The sequence below is a fragment of the Setaria italica genome, chromosome VII, assembly GCF_000263155.2.
Source record: "Setaria italica strain Yugu1 chromosome VII, Setaria_italica_v2.0, whole genome shotgun sequence".
Taxonomy (NCBI): Eukaryota; Viridiplantae; Streptophyta; class Magnoliopsida; order Poales; family Poaceae; genus Setaria; species Setaria italica.
Genome location: NC_028456.1, coordinates 21,832,390 through 21,849,833, shown reverse-complemented (window position 1 = coordinate 21,849,833; position 17,444 = coordinate 21,832,390). Strand labels below are relative to the sequence as shown.

At 50.2% G+C, this 17,444-nt stretch overlaps 3 protein-coding genes across 6 annotated transcripts; all 3 read right to left on the bottom strand.

The window, feature by feature from the left end:
- Positions 1–2,104: 2,104 nt before the first annotated feature.
- LOC101771807 (aldose 1-epimerase) lies at positions 2,105–4,834 on the bottom strand. The gene is made up of 5 exons (XM_004975783.4): positions 4,494–4,834; positions 4,320–4,369; positions 3,439–3,562; positions 3,226–3,333; positions 2,105–3,101 (listed from the first exon to the last, which is right to left on the bottom strand). The coding sequence occupies exons 1-5, from the start codon at positions 4,678–4,680 to the stop codon at positions 2,479–2,481; spliced, it is 1,092 nt and encodes a 363-aa protein (XP_004975840.1). The 5' UTR covers positions 4,681–4,834; the 3' UTR covers positions 2,105–2,478.
- A 529-nt stretch (positions 4,835–5,363) lies between these two features.
- Positions 5,364–8,435, bottom strand: LOC101771409 (aldose 1-epimerase). Its single transcript, XM_004975782.4, has 5 exons — positions 8,100–8,435; positions 7,869–7,918; positions 6,726–6,849; positions 6,506–6,613; positions 5,364–6,123 (listed from the first exon to the last, which is right to left on the bottom strand). The coding sequence occupies exons 1-5, from the start codon at positions 8,281–8,283 to the stop codon at positions 5,483–5,485; spliced, it is 1,107 nt and encodes a 368-aa protein (XP_004975839.1). The 5' UTR covers positions 8,284–8,435; the 3' UTR covers positions 5,364–5,482.
- An 841-nt stretch (positions 8,436–9,276) lies between these two features.
- LOC101771020 (aldose 1-epimerase) lies at positions 9,277–16,538 on the bottom strand. Of its 4 annotated transcripts, XM_004975781.3 has the most exons (6): positions 12,763–13,619; positions 11,162–12,376; positions 11,018–11,067; positions 10,704–10,824; positions 10,475–10,582; positions 9,277–10,223 (listed from the first exon to the last, which is right to left on the bottom strand). In XM_004975781.3, the coding sequence occupies exons 2-6, from the start codon at positions 11,340–11,342 to the stop codon at positions 9,604–9,606; spliced, it is 1,080 nt and encodes a 359-aa protein (XP_004975838.1). In that variant the 5' UTR covers positions 11,343–12,376; positions 12,763–13,619; the 3' UTR covers positions 9,277–9,603. The 4 variants fall into 4 exon arrangements, 2 of the variants coding, with proteins under 2 accessions (XP_004975838.1, XP_004975834.1); XR_002678579.1 differs by lacking the exons at positions 9,277–10,223; positions 10,475–10,582; positions 10,704–10,824; positions 11,018–11,067 and adding an exon at positions 16,378–16,538 and having other exon boundaries at positions 12,062–12,376; positions 12,763–16,113; XR_002678580.1 differs by lacking the exons at positions 9,277–10,223; positions 10,475–10,582; positions 10,704–10,824; positions 11,018–11,067 and adding an exon at positions 16,378–16,538 and having other exon boundaries at positions 12,062–12,376; positions 12,763–16,087.
- Between the last annotated feature and the right edge of the window lie 906 nt (positions 16,539–17,444).

Below are 17,444 nucleotides of genomic sequence, written 5' to 3'. Positions count from 1 at the left end.
TTTAATCAATTTACAGTGTGGTTTCAATTGAAATGAAAATAATTAATTAAAATAATATAGATTAACTAATAATTTCTTTTTTCTATTTTCATTCCCTTTATGTTTTTATTTTTATATTTTTTCTTTTCCTCTTTTTTCTTTTTCTCTTTTCTCACCTTCTTTTCCTCGCTTATCCGGTGGCCCTTTATTTGTTTTCTTCCTTATCCAAAGGAACCGGTCCACCAAAACCACACGTCACCCCCTCTCATTCATCTCTTTCTTCTCGATGCATCGCTTCCGCCGTTCCCCATCGTGAGCAGCGCGCTTCGCTATGCCCCGCCACCCCTGTCCAGCCCCACGCATTGCATATCCAGTCTTCTCCACCGTTGCGCCCCATCCATGTGTTGCGCTGCCGCTGCGGCCGTTGCCGCTCATCCTGAACGAACCTAGCCGCGCAAGCGCCCCCGCGGTCCACATGCCGTCGGCAGTTGCCTTCCTCCCTTCACCGCTGGTCAAGGGTATTCTTGCCAAGAACCACAGGAGGTGGAGGTGAAGCCGGTAGGAGTCACAATTTTTGTTGGCTCCTCCCTTCTAGTGGAAGCCAGCCAGTGAGGGGCTTCTCCCCGGCTTCACCACCGAAGCCATTTGCTTTTTTCTCTTTCACACAGCTTCGGTAAAAACAGCTCCAGAGCCGTTCCTAGAGCCCTACCGAACTAGCTCCTGGCTTCTAGTCCTAACAGTCTACAATCATGTGAGAGTGAAAAAGTAGTCCTAACAGTCTACAATCATGTGAGAGTGAAAAAGAAAAGGAGAGGGACAAGGAACAAAGTGAGGGCAATACTATAGTGTATACTGCAGGTTAGACTTGATTGGTATGGCTTACGGTATGCAAAAGGGGCGGTCCAGATTGCTGGGAACAAGATTCATTTGCGTTCCCGGCTTGTGCAGCCTGCACAAGGCGTCGGTGGCGAGTGATTCGGCTCACCTCCCATCCGCGAGTCCACCGCTCCGCCGTCGGGAAGCTCGTCCATCGGCGCCAAGTTGAAGACCCCGCCGCCCGCCGGCACCTCAAGCGTCCGGCATGGTCGAAGCCCTGGACTCCTCCGACAACAACGCGGCCGCCCCACAACTCCAATTCCTCCGTGCGGAAGCAGCAGCGGCTGGAGGAGCTCCACCCTGGTAGCGGGCGCTGGGGTCAGTCCATCTCTATCGGCATGGAGACGCCGTCCTTGACGGGCATGGAGAAGAAGAGCCGCGCCGCAACGGAGGCGGAACGCGGAGCTGGACCGGGGAGAGGACGGCGCAACGCGTGGTGCTGGACTCAGTGTGGTGGCGCGCGGAGACCTGCCGAGGAGCGTGCGTGCAGCTCAGCGAGGCTGAGAGGTGGAGGCTGTCGAGGTCACGCGCGTGTACCAGGCCATGACTCTCTTCTTGCCCCAACAATTGATAATTTGAGATCTCGTGCTTTGTTTTGACAATTTGAGTACTCGAAATCCGTTGCTTCAGTTTATTTTTATCTTGAAACACCACCAAATTGAGGCATATCTCGGTGATTTGGATGTTCCGTACTTGAAGTGCACGACCGATGCAGCACTCAAGGTGTCTGAGGTAATGGCCGGGAGGATGCAGCACTCCACCTGCTGATGCATGGTATGGTAAACTCACCACATAGCAAAAGGGTGACTTTACACAATGCAGGCCAATAAACCAAACACGTTCTTCGCAAGCCAGGTTAAGCCTAGTATAGCAACCAAACATGACCACATTGCATTGCTCTAGGCTAGCCTGGCTTAGTTTCTACCCAGGATTGGTATAAGCCAAGTAACTAATCACTACCTATATAAAAGCGTACAAAGCCATTGGTCCGTCTCACAGGGATAAGGGATAATGATCCAAATAGGATGGCTCTTTCTTAGTTAAGTCTGTGAAAAAGTATCATGGTGCCCTGAGTCTTTGAGACGTCTGTGGTGGTATCGCTACATCAACAGGGGTCACTATAAATTGTTAAAAAGAATACTGCATAAGAGATGGTATTTCATCTATCTGTCAACAAGTGTGCATGTACCGCATTATGCTGCAGATAGATCACTGTTTGCACTAAATGTATCACATACATTTTTAAAGCTACCAAACAATCTAAAAGGTATTTATAACATGTCACATATAAAAATATTGCGACTTGGGGACCCTGGCGCAGCATGCCCCCCCTCCCCTCCTCGAGGGAGGCGACTCCCATGGCGACGGCCAACTTGCCCCACCTCCCTGAGCCAGATCCACCACCACCGACGCCGCCCCCCACAGATCCGGATGCGCCAGGCAACCACCGCCCCCAAGTTCACTCTACTTTTTAGCGCATCTGATCTCGTGATGATTACAATTAGTAATAGACAGATAAGATAGCATCGTTACCCTTATTATATTCCCTCCAAGCATCAATGACCAGCTGATTTACATCGTGCTTGCGCACAGGCACAGCACACACCAAGGGCAACCACACAGCTAGAACGAGAACTTGAAGACCATGTCGTGCTTGTACACCTGACCGGGCCTGAGGGTCTGCGACGGGAACTCGGGGTGGTTCACGGCGTCCACGTACCCCATCGTCTCCAGGCAGAACCCGCCGTGCTTCTCGTACACCTTACCGTCCTTCCCCTTGATGTGGTTGAGGTAGTTCCCCGTGTAGAGCTGCATGGTCGGCTGGTTCGCCCACAGCTCCAGGGCCCTGCCGGAGGCGCCGTCCCGGGCGTGCGCCACCGGCCGCATCCCTTCCCCGTCGATGATGTAGTTGGTATCGTACCCGATGACTTTGCCGCTCGTGACCCGGCGGATGCGCGCCCCGATCGCCACCGGCGTCCGGAAGTCCAACGGCGTTCCGGCGACGGGCTCGATGCGGCCCGACGACGGGAGGAGCTCCTCGTCCAGCACGGCGTGCCGCGACGCGTGGAGCCGGAGCGTGTGGCCCAGGACGTCGCCGCTGCCGTGCCCGCCCAGGTTCCAGTACGCGTGCAGCAGGAAGTTCACGGGCGTCGCCTTGTCCAGCGCCGTCCCGTTCATGTGCACCCCCAGCGTGTACGGGCCCGACATGCGGTACGTCACGTACGCGTCCACGTTCCCAGGAAGACCTGCTCGATCGCAAGTTACAGTCCATCATGGTTACACACTCCTCATTATACAGCACAAACGATTGAAAATTTTGATCAAAATTCAGTCAAAGTTAGACTATGATCCACTTGTGGGTGCACATACCTTCCTCGCCGTCGAAGCTGCGGTAGTAGAAGGTGATGTACGGGGAGTCGCCGCCGCCGACGTACTCCTTCACCGTCCAAATGCTCTTGCTGAACCCTCTGCCACCACCTGAATAAATGAACATGTACAGTAGCAGCTGAATTAACCGACTGGGGGGGCTATTGTTTCCGAGCAGAAACTAATCGTCCTCTGGGTGTAGGCCGGCACCCATACCGTGAATTGTGTTGTTGCCGTCGTTTTTGTACATGTGGTAGACTTTGCCGTCGAGGACGAACCGGCCCCGGGCAACCCTCTGCGCGATGCGCCCCGTTATCGGCCCGAAGTAGGAGGCGTCGTTCTGGTCGAGCAGAGCAAAATTGCAGAGAATAACTTGAAATGAGTACGGGACAGAAGAAATAATGCAACAAAGATGTCATTTTCTACCAGCTCAAAGCTTGCTACTTGTAGATAAGCCTTTCTGAAAATTTGGTTGCTGGCGGAAGATTAGATCATGAATTGAAAATTATGTTATTGGCGTGAGGCAATTTTTAACTAGTATGACCTCACGAAAGGAACTGCAATAATTGCATATGATGCCGAGAATAAAGCGAAAGAACAGCTACAAATGTCTGTCGACTTTCTGATCTTCATGATTTTCTCTGTTTTCTTTCCATCTGGTGCTAGTACTGTTCTCATCTTGATGCCTTAAACGTATACGAAGTGGGATGCATGAAAAAGCGAGCATCATGTGCAAGCAGATTTTGTCTCAATTCTTAAACAGATACTGTATGGTACGTACTGCTAGAGTTCTTGAGCCTCGCAGAGGGCATCAGGCCATGCCGAGTAAGAAATTCATTAATCTCTACGTTCGGGCGTGCGCACCACTTTCTTACAGTTGAACTTGTTGGGCATGTAAAATATTATTAGTTGAAGTACAACCGGATCATGATTCATGAGTGAGGGGGAAAAAGGGCTGTGGCATGCATGCATTGTTCTCACACAAATCCGTTTGCCCAACAGATGGCAAATGCTGAATGCAGGCATAGTTTGCTGAAGAAAGATGGGTGGATGGAACTATGGAAGAGCAACATTCAGAGTGGTTTTGGTGATCTTACAACGTATTCAGCGATGGTGTCCATGCCGAGGACGACATCCGCCAAATTCCCTGCAGAAGAACAAGCCAGCCCAGGAATGAAGCTTGGCACGAAAGGGAGCGAAGAAAGATCCCATCAACGGGGCACACAACACAAGAGGCGATAACAGGGATCAGAACACCGCAGGCCGGGTACCTTTGGAGTCGGGGAAGACGATGGACATGACCCTGGCGCCGAAGTTGGTGACCTTCACGGAGAAATCCCCCTTCCTGAGCTCGTAAACGCCGACCATCTTCCTCGCGCCGGCGCCGGCAGTGGCCAGCTGCGCGGAGGCCGCGATGAGGCCGCACAGCAGCGCGAGGAGCAGCTCGCGCCTCGCCATTGACGACGTACGGCCGCCGCTGGGCGCTGGCTGCTAGCAGAAGCCGCCGGAAGAAGCACAGGTCACAGGAGCAGAGTGAGCAGTGCAGTTAAGGAGAGGATGGCCAGAGGTGGGGCAGGCATGCGCGCGGCTGCCGGGATCCCGCAGCCGCAGGCGATGGGCACTCATCACCTAATATAGGCGGCTATCAGTTGGGGACGCGGTGGCGATGGCGATGGCTTTGGACGGGCTTGAAGCGGTCGCTCCTCCTCCCCGGACGTGTAGTGCAGTCAAATGGTTGGGCCATCATGCACGAGCACGCTGCCGGTTTTTCTGTACGCGTCCCGTTCCCACGATTCGCCCCGTCCGACAGCTCCCCGTGCTCATCAATCCGTCGTCGTCTTTTGACCCTATGAGGCTGTGACTGTTAGCTGCTGTTAGAATTCGATCGTGACTGTGCATGTGTCACTGTCAGTCCGTCACCATGACTCCATGAGCGCCGCAACCGTGTGCCGGCAGCGAGGCCAGTAACGGCCACCGGTTGACCGTGGACCTCCTCCTCCTATGGGCTAGGACGTGGCCCGTGGACGTTTGGCCCAGTAACAACAAGATCATCAGGTCCTGAAATTTAGAGTGTAGTCTTTTTTTTTTGGGGGGAATATAGTGGTCTAAATTTGATTGCACAAGTCGTGGGCACACACAAATCTCGGCGATAAAACATTAGTATTTGCAAATTGACTTCAGATCAGATATTTTTATTGTGTCTCAGCCTCTCAGGCTCTCAGCTCCCAGGTGACAGTCGTCTCGATAGTACAGCAGCCAGCTAGAACGAGAACTTGAAGACCATGTCGTGCCTGTACACCTGCCCGGGCCTGACGATCTGCGAGGGGAAGTTGGGGTGGTTCACGGCGTCGGGGAACCCCTGCGTCTCCAGGCACAGCGCCCCGTACTGCCCGTACACCTTCCCGCCCTTCCCCTTGACGTCCTTGAGGAAGTTGCCCGTGTAGAACTGCACCCCGGGCTGGTTCGCCCACAGCTCCATCGCCCTCCCGGACCCGCCGCCGTCCCGGACCACGGCCACCTTCCGCAGCGCCGCCGCCCCGGCGCCCCCGTCCACGGCGTAGTTGGTGTCGTACCCGTAGATCCCGGCCTTGCCGCCGTAGATCGCGCGGACGTGCGCGCCCACGGGCGTCGGCGCGCGGAGGTCGTAGGGCGTGCCGGCCACGGGCACCACCGCGCCCGTCGGGATCAGGGCGCCGTCCACGGGCGTGTACCGCGACGCGAACAGCTGCACGGTGTGGCCGAGGATGTCGCCGCGGCCCTGCCCGGCTAGGTTCCAGTACGCGTGGTTCGCAAGGTTCACCGGCGTCGCCTTGTCCAGCGCCGTCGCGTTCATGTGCAGGCTCAGCTCGTAGCGGCCCAACAGCCGGTACGTCACGTACACGTCCAGGTCGCCGGGGAACCCTGTTTCAAGCAGAGTACATTAATTTATTTGTTTAGCACTTGCAATGCTACAGTTTGTTCAAGCGTGCCGTTTTCACTTTCATTTTTCTTTGAACGCAAATGCCGTTCTCGCTTTTCATTCTGTTAATTCAGCTCCCCTACAATTCTACAAAAAATGGATTGATTCAAACGTGCCGCTTTCAGTCTGTCAAATCAGCTCTCTACAGTAGTTGGTCAAATCTACAGTAGCACAACTAAATGCTCCAGATCTGACTGTCTGGGATAGCCAAAAACATTGATTTTTTTTTTGGTCAAAGATGATTACTCCTAAAAATAAAGAAACACAACCATGTGCCATATTGGGGTGTATATTAATATTATCATCGTTTTGCATAGGTGTTACCTTCTTCGCCGTCGAAGCTGTGGTAGTACAACGTGATGTACGGGGAGTCACCGCCACCGACATAGTCCTTCACAGTCCAAATAACCTTGCTGAACCCCCTCTTACCACCTAGTAATAAGTAAACAAGAGCAAGTTAAATTCAATCAGTGTTCATGGAGAGCCAGGGAGTTCTCTCTCCCAAGTGCACAAGATTTTGAAGTCTCTGGATTCTGAGGCGTACCGTGGAGGGCATTCTTGCCATCGTTAGGGACCAGATGATAGACTTTTCCATCGAGCACAAATCGCGCGTTAGCTACCCTGTTGGCTACGCGGCCGACGAGCGCTCCAAAATAATTACTGCCATTCTGATCAGAAAGATCCAGACAGCAAAATGAAGTTAGGAGCGTTATTTAGTTATTTATACCTCCATAATAATAAAAAAAGAATCAGGAACAACGTGATACTGTGGAAATCGCATCGCTTTCCGACGATTATAGACGATTCTTTTGCCCAGAAAACATGCTGCCAAGCTTTTTGTTTGGAAAAGATCTGAAAAGTTTCCCTACTTGCTGGCACAAGAGTTTGCTTGTGGTTATGCAGGTTTTAGTTCAGTCACATCCACACCGTGCACAGAGATGTGAAGCTTACCTCTGTATGGCTAAAAATTAGGGAACAAGTTGCCAGGCCTGACAGGCACCACATGGTGAAGATTTATTCCCTCATTTCGATCTCATAAACCATCTCACGGGCAAGGTAACATGGGCCACCAGGCACCAGCACAAAGAAAACTGCATCCAGCTGATCGCTTTTGTCGATTCTTCTGGTCGTCAGAGTATATTTTCCTTACTCATCTTTGTTTTCTTAGCATGTCGCTGTGAGACGCGGCCAACACATCTCAGTTTTCTTTCTGTGGGGGGCGTGTTTTCAATGCCTGGGACCTCCATGTGTGTAGAAAACTGAGCTCAAACTGAAGGCGACAGAAACGGTCCTATGGTCGATGAGCTTGGTTTTTAATGTCTGAATGATTGACTGACTGACGGTGGTTTTGCCGGATGTTCAGGTGGGGGCGGCGATTAAGTTGCGAACATCTGCTTCGCGGATGAAACCAAAATGGTGTGCAAGATTAAAATGGCAGATTCAGTCAATCATTCAGTAAAAATTGGCAGTTGAGTGAGTAAAGGTATGCAGTGTCGAGGGTGTATAATCACGCAGATTCCGACTACGTTATGCAGTCGTACAATCTGCGCGGGCCGATCGATCGGCGAGGTGACTCACTGACACATACTAGTCCTCTAACTCATGCAGATAGAATTAAACCAAGCAGAGGACACACGGCACAAGTTGTGTTAAGAAGAACTTGGAGCGATTGGAGCTGCGAGCTTACCACGTAATCAGCAATGGTGTCATAGCCGAGGACAACGTCAGCCAGATTCCCTGCAAGCAGAAGTTGGGCAGCAAAGGTCAGTCCCACTCGGAATACGCAGCACGATGAACTGAACGCAGAAACCCGAAGCAAGGGGAAAGGGAGTAATCACAGCGCGGGGAAACCCGCGCCATGGGGTCTTGGAAGAAAGAAGAAGCAAGAAAGGCACGCGCAGGATCGCGCGCGACACACCTTTACAGTCCGGCAGGACGACGGAGGTGAGCGTGGCGCCCCAATTGGTGACCTTGACGGAGAAATCGCCCTTCCGGAGCTCGTACACGCCGACCATCTTCCTCCCGGCCGCATTTGCGCCGGCGGCCGCGGCGAGGGCGGCCAGCAGCGCGAGGAGCAGCAGCGGGGCCGGGGCTCTAGCCATGATGCGGCCTTCCCGAACACAGCAAGTGTGTGTCAGCTTGTCAGGCCCCTCGACGTAAAAAGGAGGAAGGAGACGAGGACGGAAGGAGTCGACGGGGCGACCGGCGACAGCTACCCGGGATGGAGATGGACGGATGCAGTCAAAGATATAGATGGGGTGCGTGCGATAAGATGCTGCCAATTTGTAGTGGTCACTCCTCCCTCGGTTCCTGCTCCCATCGTCCCGAGGTCCGCCGATTGAATTGTCAGCACGCCGGAGGGGGACGGCAGCGCTTGTCCCGTGCGCCGGTGCCGTGCGTTTCCCTTTGTCCCCGCCTCCCCGGGGCCCAATCTCGCGGTCTCACCCATCCCACCGTCCGTCCCTTGTCCAAGGGGTTTCACTAGGGTGTCACACACTCACACTCACATGGACTGCGAGTGGCGAATGCGCCGCATGATGATAGTGGTGGACCAGCGCAGCGCCGGGACGTACGCACATTCTCGGCGGATCGCCGGTTCCACGCTGACACGCATGGATGCTATGTGTGGGTGCGCACGCACTCGAAAATCCGCAGCTTTGATCAGGCAAGAATGATCACTTGGTGACTTGGCGTGCGCAGCGTCCGGAAAACAGCTTTAGCCTTTAGCTAGCCTTTTGTTGCCCAAGGCGTTGCCGCCTCGCCGGGGGAGTGAAAGTGAACGCGGGCGGGCGGCGCTGGCGTCGTTGTCCGGCTGCAGTCGAGACGGCAGGCACGCGCGGCGTGGAAGCCCACAAGTCGTACGGTCGCATCCGTTGCAGGCGTGGATCAAGAACAGTCTAGCACGGGAGGCGACTTGCACGCCCTCGAGTTTCGCACTGGAAAGGGCTGCGATGCGAGTGTACCAGCCGGGCCGCCGTTGCCATCCCGCGGACGACGGACGGCCGCTGGGCTAAGTGGGCTACGGGCCACGAGAAAGAAACAAACGGGCACTGGGCCCAGCGCACACATACCAAGCCTTCATCCCCCCTCAAAAAAAAAAAACATACCAAGCCTTTATCACACAACAAACAACTCCCTTCGCCGCCGCCGCCGCCGCCGGCAGAGACTGCCGCCGGGCGGTAAGCAGTTCAGCACATGCCCCTGCTGCTTTGTGCTAAGCTACTGACAGACAGAGCGAAAGGATCACCAAGACTAATACTGACAGACAAAGTTCAAATACACACCCCTACCCTTACTATGGCGCGTCGGAGGAACTTCTAGCAACGACACCGCGTTCTGGTACAGTGACCTTATTACAACACAACCCGCACAAGATAATAAGACCGATCGCTCCTCCGACCAAACTTCCCGGCTCGCCGGCGCTAGGAGAACTTGAACAGCATGTCGTGCCGGTACGCCTGCCCGGGCCTGACGATCTGCGAGGGGAAGTTGGGGTGGTTCACGGCGTCAGGGAACCCCTGCGTCTCCAGGCACACCGCGCCGTACTGCCCGTACACCTCCCCGCCCTTGCCCGTCACGTTGCCGAGCCAGTTGCTGGTGTAGAGCTGCACCCCTGGCTGGTCTGCCCACAGCTCCAGCACCCGCCCCGACTGGGGGTCCCAGAGGCGCGCCACCTTCCGGAACCCACCGCCCCCGTCCACCGCGTAGTTGATGTCGAACCCGGCCATGCCGGCACCGGACACGAGCCCGATGCGGGTCCCCAGGGGCGTCGGCGCGCGCAGGTCGTAGGGGGTGCCGGACACAGGCGCGACCTCGCCCGTGGGGATCATGTTCCGGTCCACGGGCGTGTACCGCGACGCGAACACCTGGATGACCTGGCCCAGGACGTCGCCGCTGCCGTGGCCGCCCACGTTCCAGTACGCGTGGTTCGCCAGGTTCACCGGCGTCGCCTTGTTCAGCGCCGTGGCGTTCATCCGGGCGCTCAGCTGGTACGGGCAGGACAGCTGGTAGGTCACGTACACGTCTAGGTCGCCAGGGAATCCTGCAAAACCATCAGATGCGTCGTCATCGCGTTTTGGGTAAGAACGTTAAGACTCGTGGGAGATAAACAAGTTTAAGTCAGCTCATTGGAATGAGTACGACTGAACTGAATATATCAACTTGCTCAAACTTCAGATTGACCTTCTTGGAGTCGCCAAATTTCAGCAAGATCAGCGCAATATGAAGATTTACGTGAAAGAACGTTTCTAAGAGTATAGTTTTTGGGTGTACATGCATTGGTTTGCACCATACCTTGCTCCCCGTCGAAGCTATGGTAGTAGAGGGTGATGTATGGGGAGTCACCACGGGGCACATACTCCTTCACCGTCCAGATGACTCTGTTGAACCCCTTGAGGCCACCTTATGATTTATACACACAATGGCAGTAAAACAAAACCAGTGAACCATAGGTCATACATATCGATGCGCATTGAGATTCTCACATGAGGTTGGAGAAAATGAAGTGAGTTCCGGAGTTTACCGTGAAGTACAGTCGTGCCATCTTTGTTCAGATGGATGGTTTTCCCATCGAGAACGAAGCTGCCGTTGGCGATTCTATTGGCTACTCGTCCAACCACAGTTCCAAAGGCAGAAGAAGCATCCTGAATAAGTATAGTTCATGATTACAGTTCAAGACAAGAAGTCCGGTTCATCAAAAGGAAAACATTAAAGTCGCTTTGTATGGTATTGCGGCGGCCGCACATGGATTATTTTTGTTAGATCTGCATGCTACAAATAGCTAGAAGCATCTTTTAGATACACAACACTCTGCACATGGATTATTTATGACGTTACCACATATTCTGCAAGGGTGTCATACCCAAGGACAACATCAGCCAGATTTCCTACACAGCAAGAAATATGCAAAGCTTGTCATGCACCATGCACTATATCACAGAACAATATGTGGCATGCATTCTTGAAGCAAGGAAACCGTACCTTTGGAATCAGGAACAATCACAGACATGAGGGTGGCTCCCCAGTTGGTGACCTTGATGGAGAAATCCCCCTTCTTGTTCTTGAGCTCGTAGACCCCAACCGTCTTCCTCACTGCATCAGCTCCACAGGCCAATGCAAGGCACAACAACAAACCAACAGGGAGCAAGGCAGCTCTAGCCATTTGGGTGACACTGTTAGCACAGAGTAGTGTGCATCACCCTACAAGATGAGAGAAGGAACAGATGTATATATGCAGATGGCTAGATGCCCTTCACTATTCTCCTCTCTCAAATTTTCAGTGACAAAAGGTCAAAACTCAGCATCCCCATGCTGTAATCCAACGCCTCATTTTTTTTCTAGAGATCTGAGAATTACTGGTACTTTATTTTGAAAAAGGAGAGTTGCTGCTACTTCAATTTAATTGTGCCTCTTCCCCCTTGCGCCCTCATGGAAACCGTGCCTGTGGTATAAACAAACTAAACACACGAGGTCCTTATACAATACACCTCAACTTTCAACACAAGAATTCCCTTCCAACCTTGCATACAATAATCATAAGCAAAAAGGAAAACAACAAATATAGAACATATCTAATCATGTTTGGGCAACTGTAGACAGTGCTCTCATATAACATAGTTTGGGTTTCAGTTTTATTTGGTGCAATACCTTTGGTTTAGGTTTTAAAGGTGAATTGTTAGATACATGTTTCTACTCTCATCATCAGGACCAATGCTTTGTGTAGTCAACCTGTGTTGCCCTCTTTTCTCATAGGATCTCATCTATTAACTAGAAAACAGGTGAGTTACGTACTTACATCAGTACATCACCCTTTGAGCAAAGGCAGGGCAAAGATGCTCCTGGAATAGCGTCTGCATATCAGATAAGATCCAGACCAAGATAGGTGTCCGATACTTCCTCAGATTATGCGTTGCCATATGATTCTATGCAAAGATACAAGGGTTCTTCCTATGTGGCTATGCCTCGCCCAAAAGAGGCCCAAAAAAAAAAACAGCCAGCTCAAAAACCTTGTTCCAATCTCATAGCAGACAACCTACCTAAAGGCCAGATCTCTACAGCTGCTGTAACATAGAGAGGGAGACCATCAGTCCCTTGCCCTGGACCGCACCACACTGTGCAGAGCAGTTCATGACGCGCTCCAGCTCCTTGTTCTGGAGGAGCTTCACAGTAGAGTCCTCCGCACCAGCATCCAGGCTTCTGTTCTCAGTAACAAAGAATCAAAACTTGTTACTGTCAGCTTCAAAAATTTGTAAACTATATTGCACAATCAAAGTTCAAGATTCTGCATGAATGCGCAAACAAAGATGGAATCTTAATATGACACCACCACTGCATCAAAAGCTTATATGGACTAATTGCTCATGATGAGGGAAAGGTAGGTACAGGACTACAGGCAGAGGATGAATGTTTACTGGAGCACTGTAATTACAGTGAGATTTTTAGCCATCTATTACTGCCAAAAAATGCAGCTGGCATTTAGAGCACGGCTAGGTTTTTCTTTTTAACCCCTTAATGGTATCGATCTTTTTTGCACAAAACTAGCCCTGAAAATTCTAAAAATAAGGAAAGAAAGAAAGGCTAACCTGCTGGTGCTCGAATTCAGACCACATGATGATCGCTGGTATTGACTTCTGGGGTTCAAAGCCTGAAAACATCCATGAAATTTGCAGGGTACAAGAGTATGACATGAAATGCACAACTGAAGCAAAACATGACAGAAATGCACTAATTTCTTATAACTCGATGACCTTGAGAAGGTCATATACAGTATTCAGTGAGGACCACATCGATGGCCTTCTTCAGCAAAATACTAACTTAGCCTAATATTTTAAGGAACAGTTCTGAACTAAGGAAAAGAAGAGAGAAAAAATAGGAGTCCATTGGGGTCTCCAGTAAAACATTTCCTTCCAAAAAGGAACAGAAGCTGTCACAAACGATCGCACACACTGATGTGCTTGCCACACAGTATAGCACAGCGGGCAGGAATTTAAGAACTATGGAATGAAGCCCTGCTAGATATCATGTACAATATATGAACACAAGCTGTCACAAACGATCGCACACACTGATGTGCTTGCCACACAGTATAGCACAGCGGGAAGGAATTTAAGAACTATGGAATGAAGCCCTGCTAGTTATCATGTACAATATATGGTTGCTTTTAATAGTGGAACCAACAAATGGACACGACATAATATCTTGATTAGCATTTTGATTTCCCAGGAAAAAAACATTAGATCCATTCAAGACAAAACAATGTCAACACTGACATTAAAAACTGCTACATGAGCTTTGCGTTAGTACTCCACCCACATTTAGAGTTACTAAGTATAGTATCACGACAAAATTCATGTCAGAGCACCCTAATTACACCTTTTAGCTAAGCGGCTGACTCCTTAATGACTGACCCCATTCTAACCCTTCTATGCAAAGGTAATTGTCAAAAGCTGTAGAAGGAAAACTATAAAACTTGCAAGTGTCGACAACTTCTGCTTGATTGCTTCAAAATGGTAAGGTCAACCAAGGCAGACCGTCGTCAACTGTCTTAATCAACATTAGGAAGTTCCATTTGCCTCCACTGTTTCTGTGTTCCCTTGAAGGAGTTCTTTAGAAATAGCAGCTGGGTCAAGCTCATAGCTATCTTTGGGGACATTTGGAGATTCTTCGCCTGACATCCTGTAAAAAGGAACTTGATGTGAAAATCGAAACATCTCTTCTTTGGGAATCTTCATGGTAGCGTTCAGATCCTGTTGGCGCTCAAATACTGTTCGAAACCCAGCAACTTTAACTAAGGGAATAACGTTGATGCCATGATCTTCATCATAACCATCTAGCACCTCAACCACATCGTAGGCATGGAGCACACTATCTGGAGTTTCTTCATCCCAGTCAGGGGACCAATTCTGATAAATAGCCCAGATGTCACCTTTCTGTGGATAAATTTTGATAACCCCACGCAGCCCTTTCTCCCATTTCATCTGGTGAGAGAACATGTTGACTATATCACATGTTTCAGATTTACCAGTCCTGAAATCACCACATGTCTTTGTGAAGCCAGAAGAAACCCAATTCAAAGGCCCAAATTCACTATTTGTCTTTGATTCGAGATAGCACATTCTGAGCTTGAATGGTTTCAAGGAGAGAACTTTCTGAATAAATGCATAATAACGAGGCATGCCATCTTCGTCATCATATGTAGCCCAAATTTGGTCGCTTTGAAAAGATTCCTCGGTGCGATCCTTGTCAAAATCATGGAAATCAGGATCAGGAACATTATAGGACAAGGGGTCATCATCTTCATTTTCAGCATCTGAGCTCATATTAGAACAAATCTCTTTTGGATCAGCATGAACATCTTTACTGGTAGTAGGATCATCTGATGCGAGAGCTTCATTATCCCCTCCATTTTCCTTAACCACGTGTTTCTTGCTCGCTTTTTCACTAGCAGCAACTTTGGATGTTTTACTTTTTATTTCTGCTAGCTTGTTTCTCAGGTCATTTTTCGCTTTTTCCAGCAAAAGACCCCTAACATCCAACTGAGAGAAGGTCTTGGCTAAACTTATGTGGATTGGAGGCCTGGTTTTCCAATTGAGTCCACCATTAACGCCTTGAAACTCATAGACCCCAATGTTGGTTGAAAAAGATATATTCACACCAGGCACTCTAAAACAATTTGCTCCAGGACCTGGTACGACCGATGAAGAACCAACTCCAGAATCTTTAGTCCTCATCTTCTTTCCTGATGCAACATCACCTGTTCCATGATTAATGTTCTCTGACATGCTTCCATGCCTTTTTAGAGGATTGTACTTCCGACGAAGAGCCTCCTCCCTTCTCGCGGCTGCTTGTGCCTCCTCCCTCTCCCTCTTAACTTTTTCATACGTCTGATGAACTACATTAGCAGCTTGAGCAGCAGCAGCAGATGATGCAGTGGCACTAGCTGCACCAGCAGCCCTTGAAAATGGACCCCACTGCATATTTCTATTAGTTCTTGCATTTTTATTTGCACCACTGCTGTTTGAATCCTGAACCAGAGTCTCAGTTGGTGGTATTGGTACCTCTTTTGCTAGGAATGGCTCACGGCAACTAGGGCAACGAAGATGGTGATTCAGATACACCCTGAGGTACTCATAATTCATCTTGCATTTGTTGCATGAGGTCCAAAATGTAGGAGGTTTCGCCCCAGGTGCAGGGGTAGAAGAGGAAGGTGCAGGAGAGGGTGCGGATGGTGGTGGAGGTTGAGGTGGGCGTCGGCGCACGGCAGGTGTTGCTGGTCCCGCTGTTTTCTTGTTTACTGTTGGCTTGGAGGCGGCAGCAGCATTAGCTGCGAAATTATAGAAGCCATTAGATGCACCAGGAGCCGCACTTGCCTTACTTGATTGAGTTGTCCTCTGTTGGAATGCCCTTACATTCCTCTTTTGGTCGTATACTGCTCTCTTGGTTTTATCGGAAAGCACTGTATATGCCTCTTTGACCATCTGAAAAGCACCCTCAGCACCCACTTGCTTGTTCTTGTCAGGGTGTAGCAGAAGAACAAGCTTCCTGTACTGTTTCTTGATCGTTTCATCATCCGCTGCTGTCGTAACAGAAAGGATAGAGTACCAGTCCTTCTCCCCTGCAACCTTCACCTCCGAAGCAAGATAGATCTCAAAGGTGGCAATCATCTGAGCAATGCCTTCAAGATCGGGAAAGAGTGCCTGAGCCTTGAGAGCGAATTTCCTGGCACCTTGCAGGTCCTTCGCTTCAAACTTCTTCTTTGCAATATCCTTTGCCCTTTTGGCCTCATCTCTATTGCATTCCATTTCTTCACACCTCGGAAAGTACAAATAGCCACACCTCTTTACAATTGATTCACAGAATTTCGGTCCTCAGAGCCCCCAAACAATTTTCACCAGTCAGCGCCGAACCCTGAGCATACAAGATGTTTTCAAACCCTGTAAAAATGGAAGTGAATGTTACCTAAAATTACGAAACTTACAGCAGCTGTAAACAGGGGCGAACCCAGTGTAGGAGAGGGGTGAGCGGTGTAACACGAGACCATAATTTTGCAAAGAATCGAAGTTAGTAGGTGCTACACATGCATATAATTGTAAATGTTTCAGATCCGAGTACAAATGGCTAACATTAGGGTTTGGGGTGCTCGGTTTCGCACAGCAGGAAGGGAAGGGGAGGGGAGGGAAGGGAAGGGGCGGGCATACCTGGTGGGTGCTCGTCGCGGGCGAAGGGCGGCACCAAGAACGGCGAAGGCGGCGCCGTCGCCCGATAATCGCCGCCTGGGGAAAATCACGAGAGTGAGGTGCACGGGAGACCGGCGAACGGTGAACCCAACAGCCAGCGCCGTGCTCGGGCCCTCGATGGCAGCGTATGGCTGATTCCTTTTTTAATTCCTCAATCATTTTTTCCTCTATTCGAATATATAAATATATAAAATTCCATGGACCTCTCAGCAAAAATAGCCGATCCACGACATCATCGAAATGCAGTCGTCGAATCTCTTAGCAGATGAAAATATACCCGTTGGATTTACTATTTGGGATATTTACTTTCAACCCCTTTTGAAACATCAAATCTCATCTTTGCAGTGGGATCCTTCCTTTTCCTCTTTATCTCCTCTTCCCACTCGCTTATCCATTCTCCTGCCTCACCTACAAATATGCCCCACACCTCATAGAAAATTTACGTGAACCAATTTTTTCATAAATGATAGAGATCGGACTCATAAAATCTGGTGATTCTCTAAGTGATGGACGTTATGGGCCGACCATGTCTCCTTTCATTTCTATACAAAGTATCAGAGTGGGTTTGAGCTTAGGGTTTTCGAGATCCATAACCACCTCCTGGGCCAAGAGGGATGCCTCCAGAAGCAGTTTGGATGGCAGAGAAAGTGGGCGTCGGGCAAAACGGTGGATGGAATATGGAGCAAACGAGGATAGCTGGTGTGCAGTGTTGACTGTGGAGGAGTGGCAAAATAGATTAGCTAGAGTGCGCTGAGGGTGTTGTAGTTGACCTAGCAGCGGAAGATAACGCATTGACATTAAAAGGACGCGGAAAAGTGTGGGACGGATTGTACGAGAAGATGCAGCGATGCAAGGTACAAAACGCCAGATCTGTTTAATCCAAAACGAACGATTCAAATATGTTACCTAAAAAATTATTAATTTTTCTGAGGGCGCACGTGCATTGCTAGCTGTAGCAACACACACTCTTTTTGCGACATCGTAGAAGAAGACGACTGTATTAGGATTAGGGTTTAGATTTAGATTGT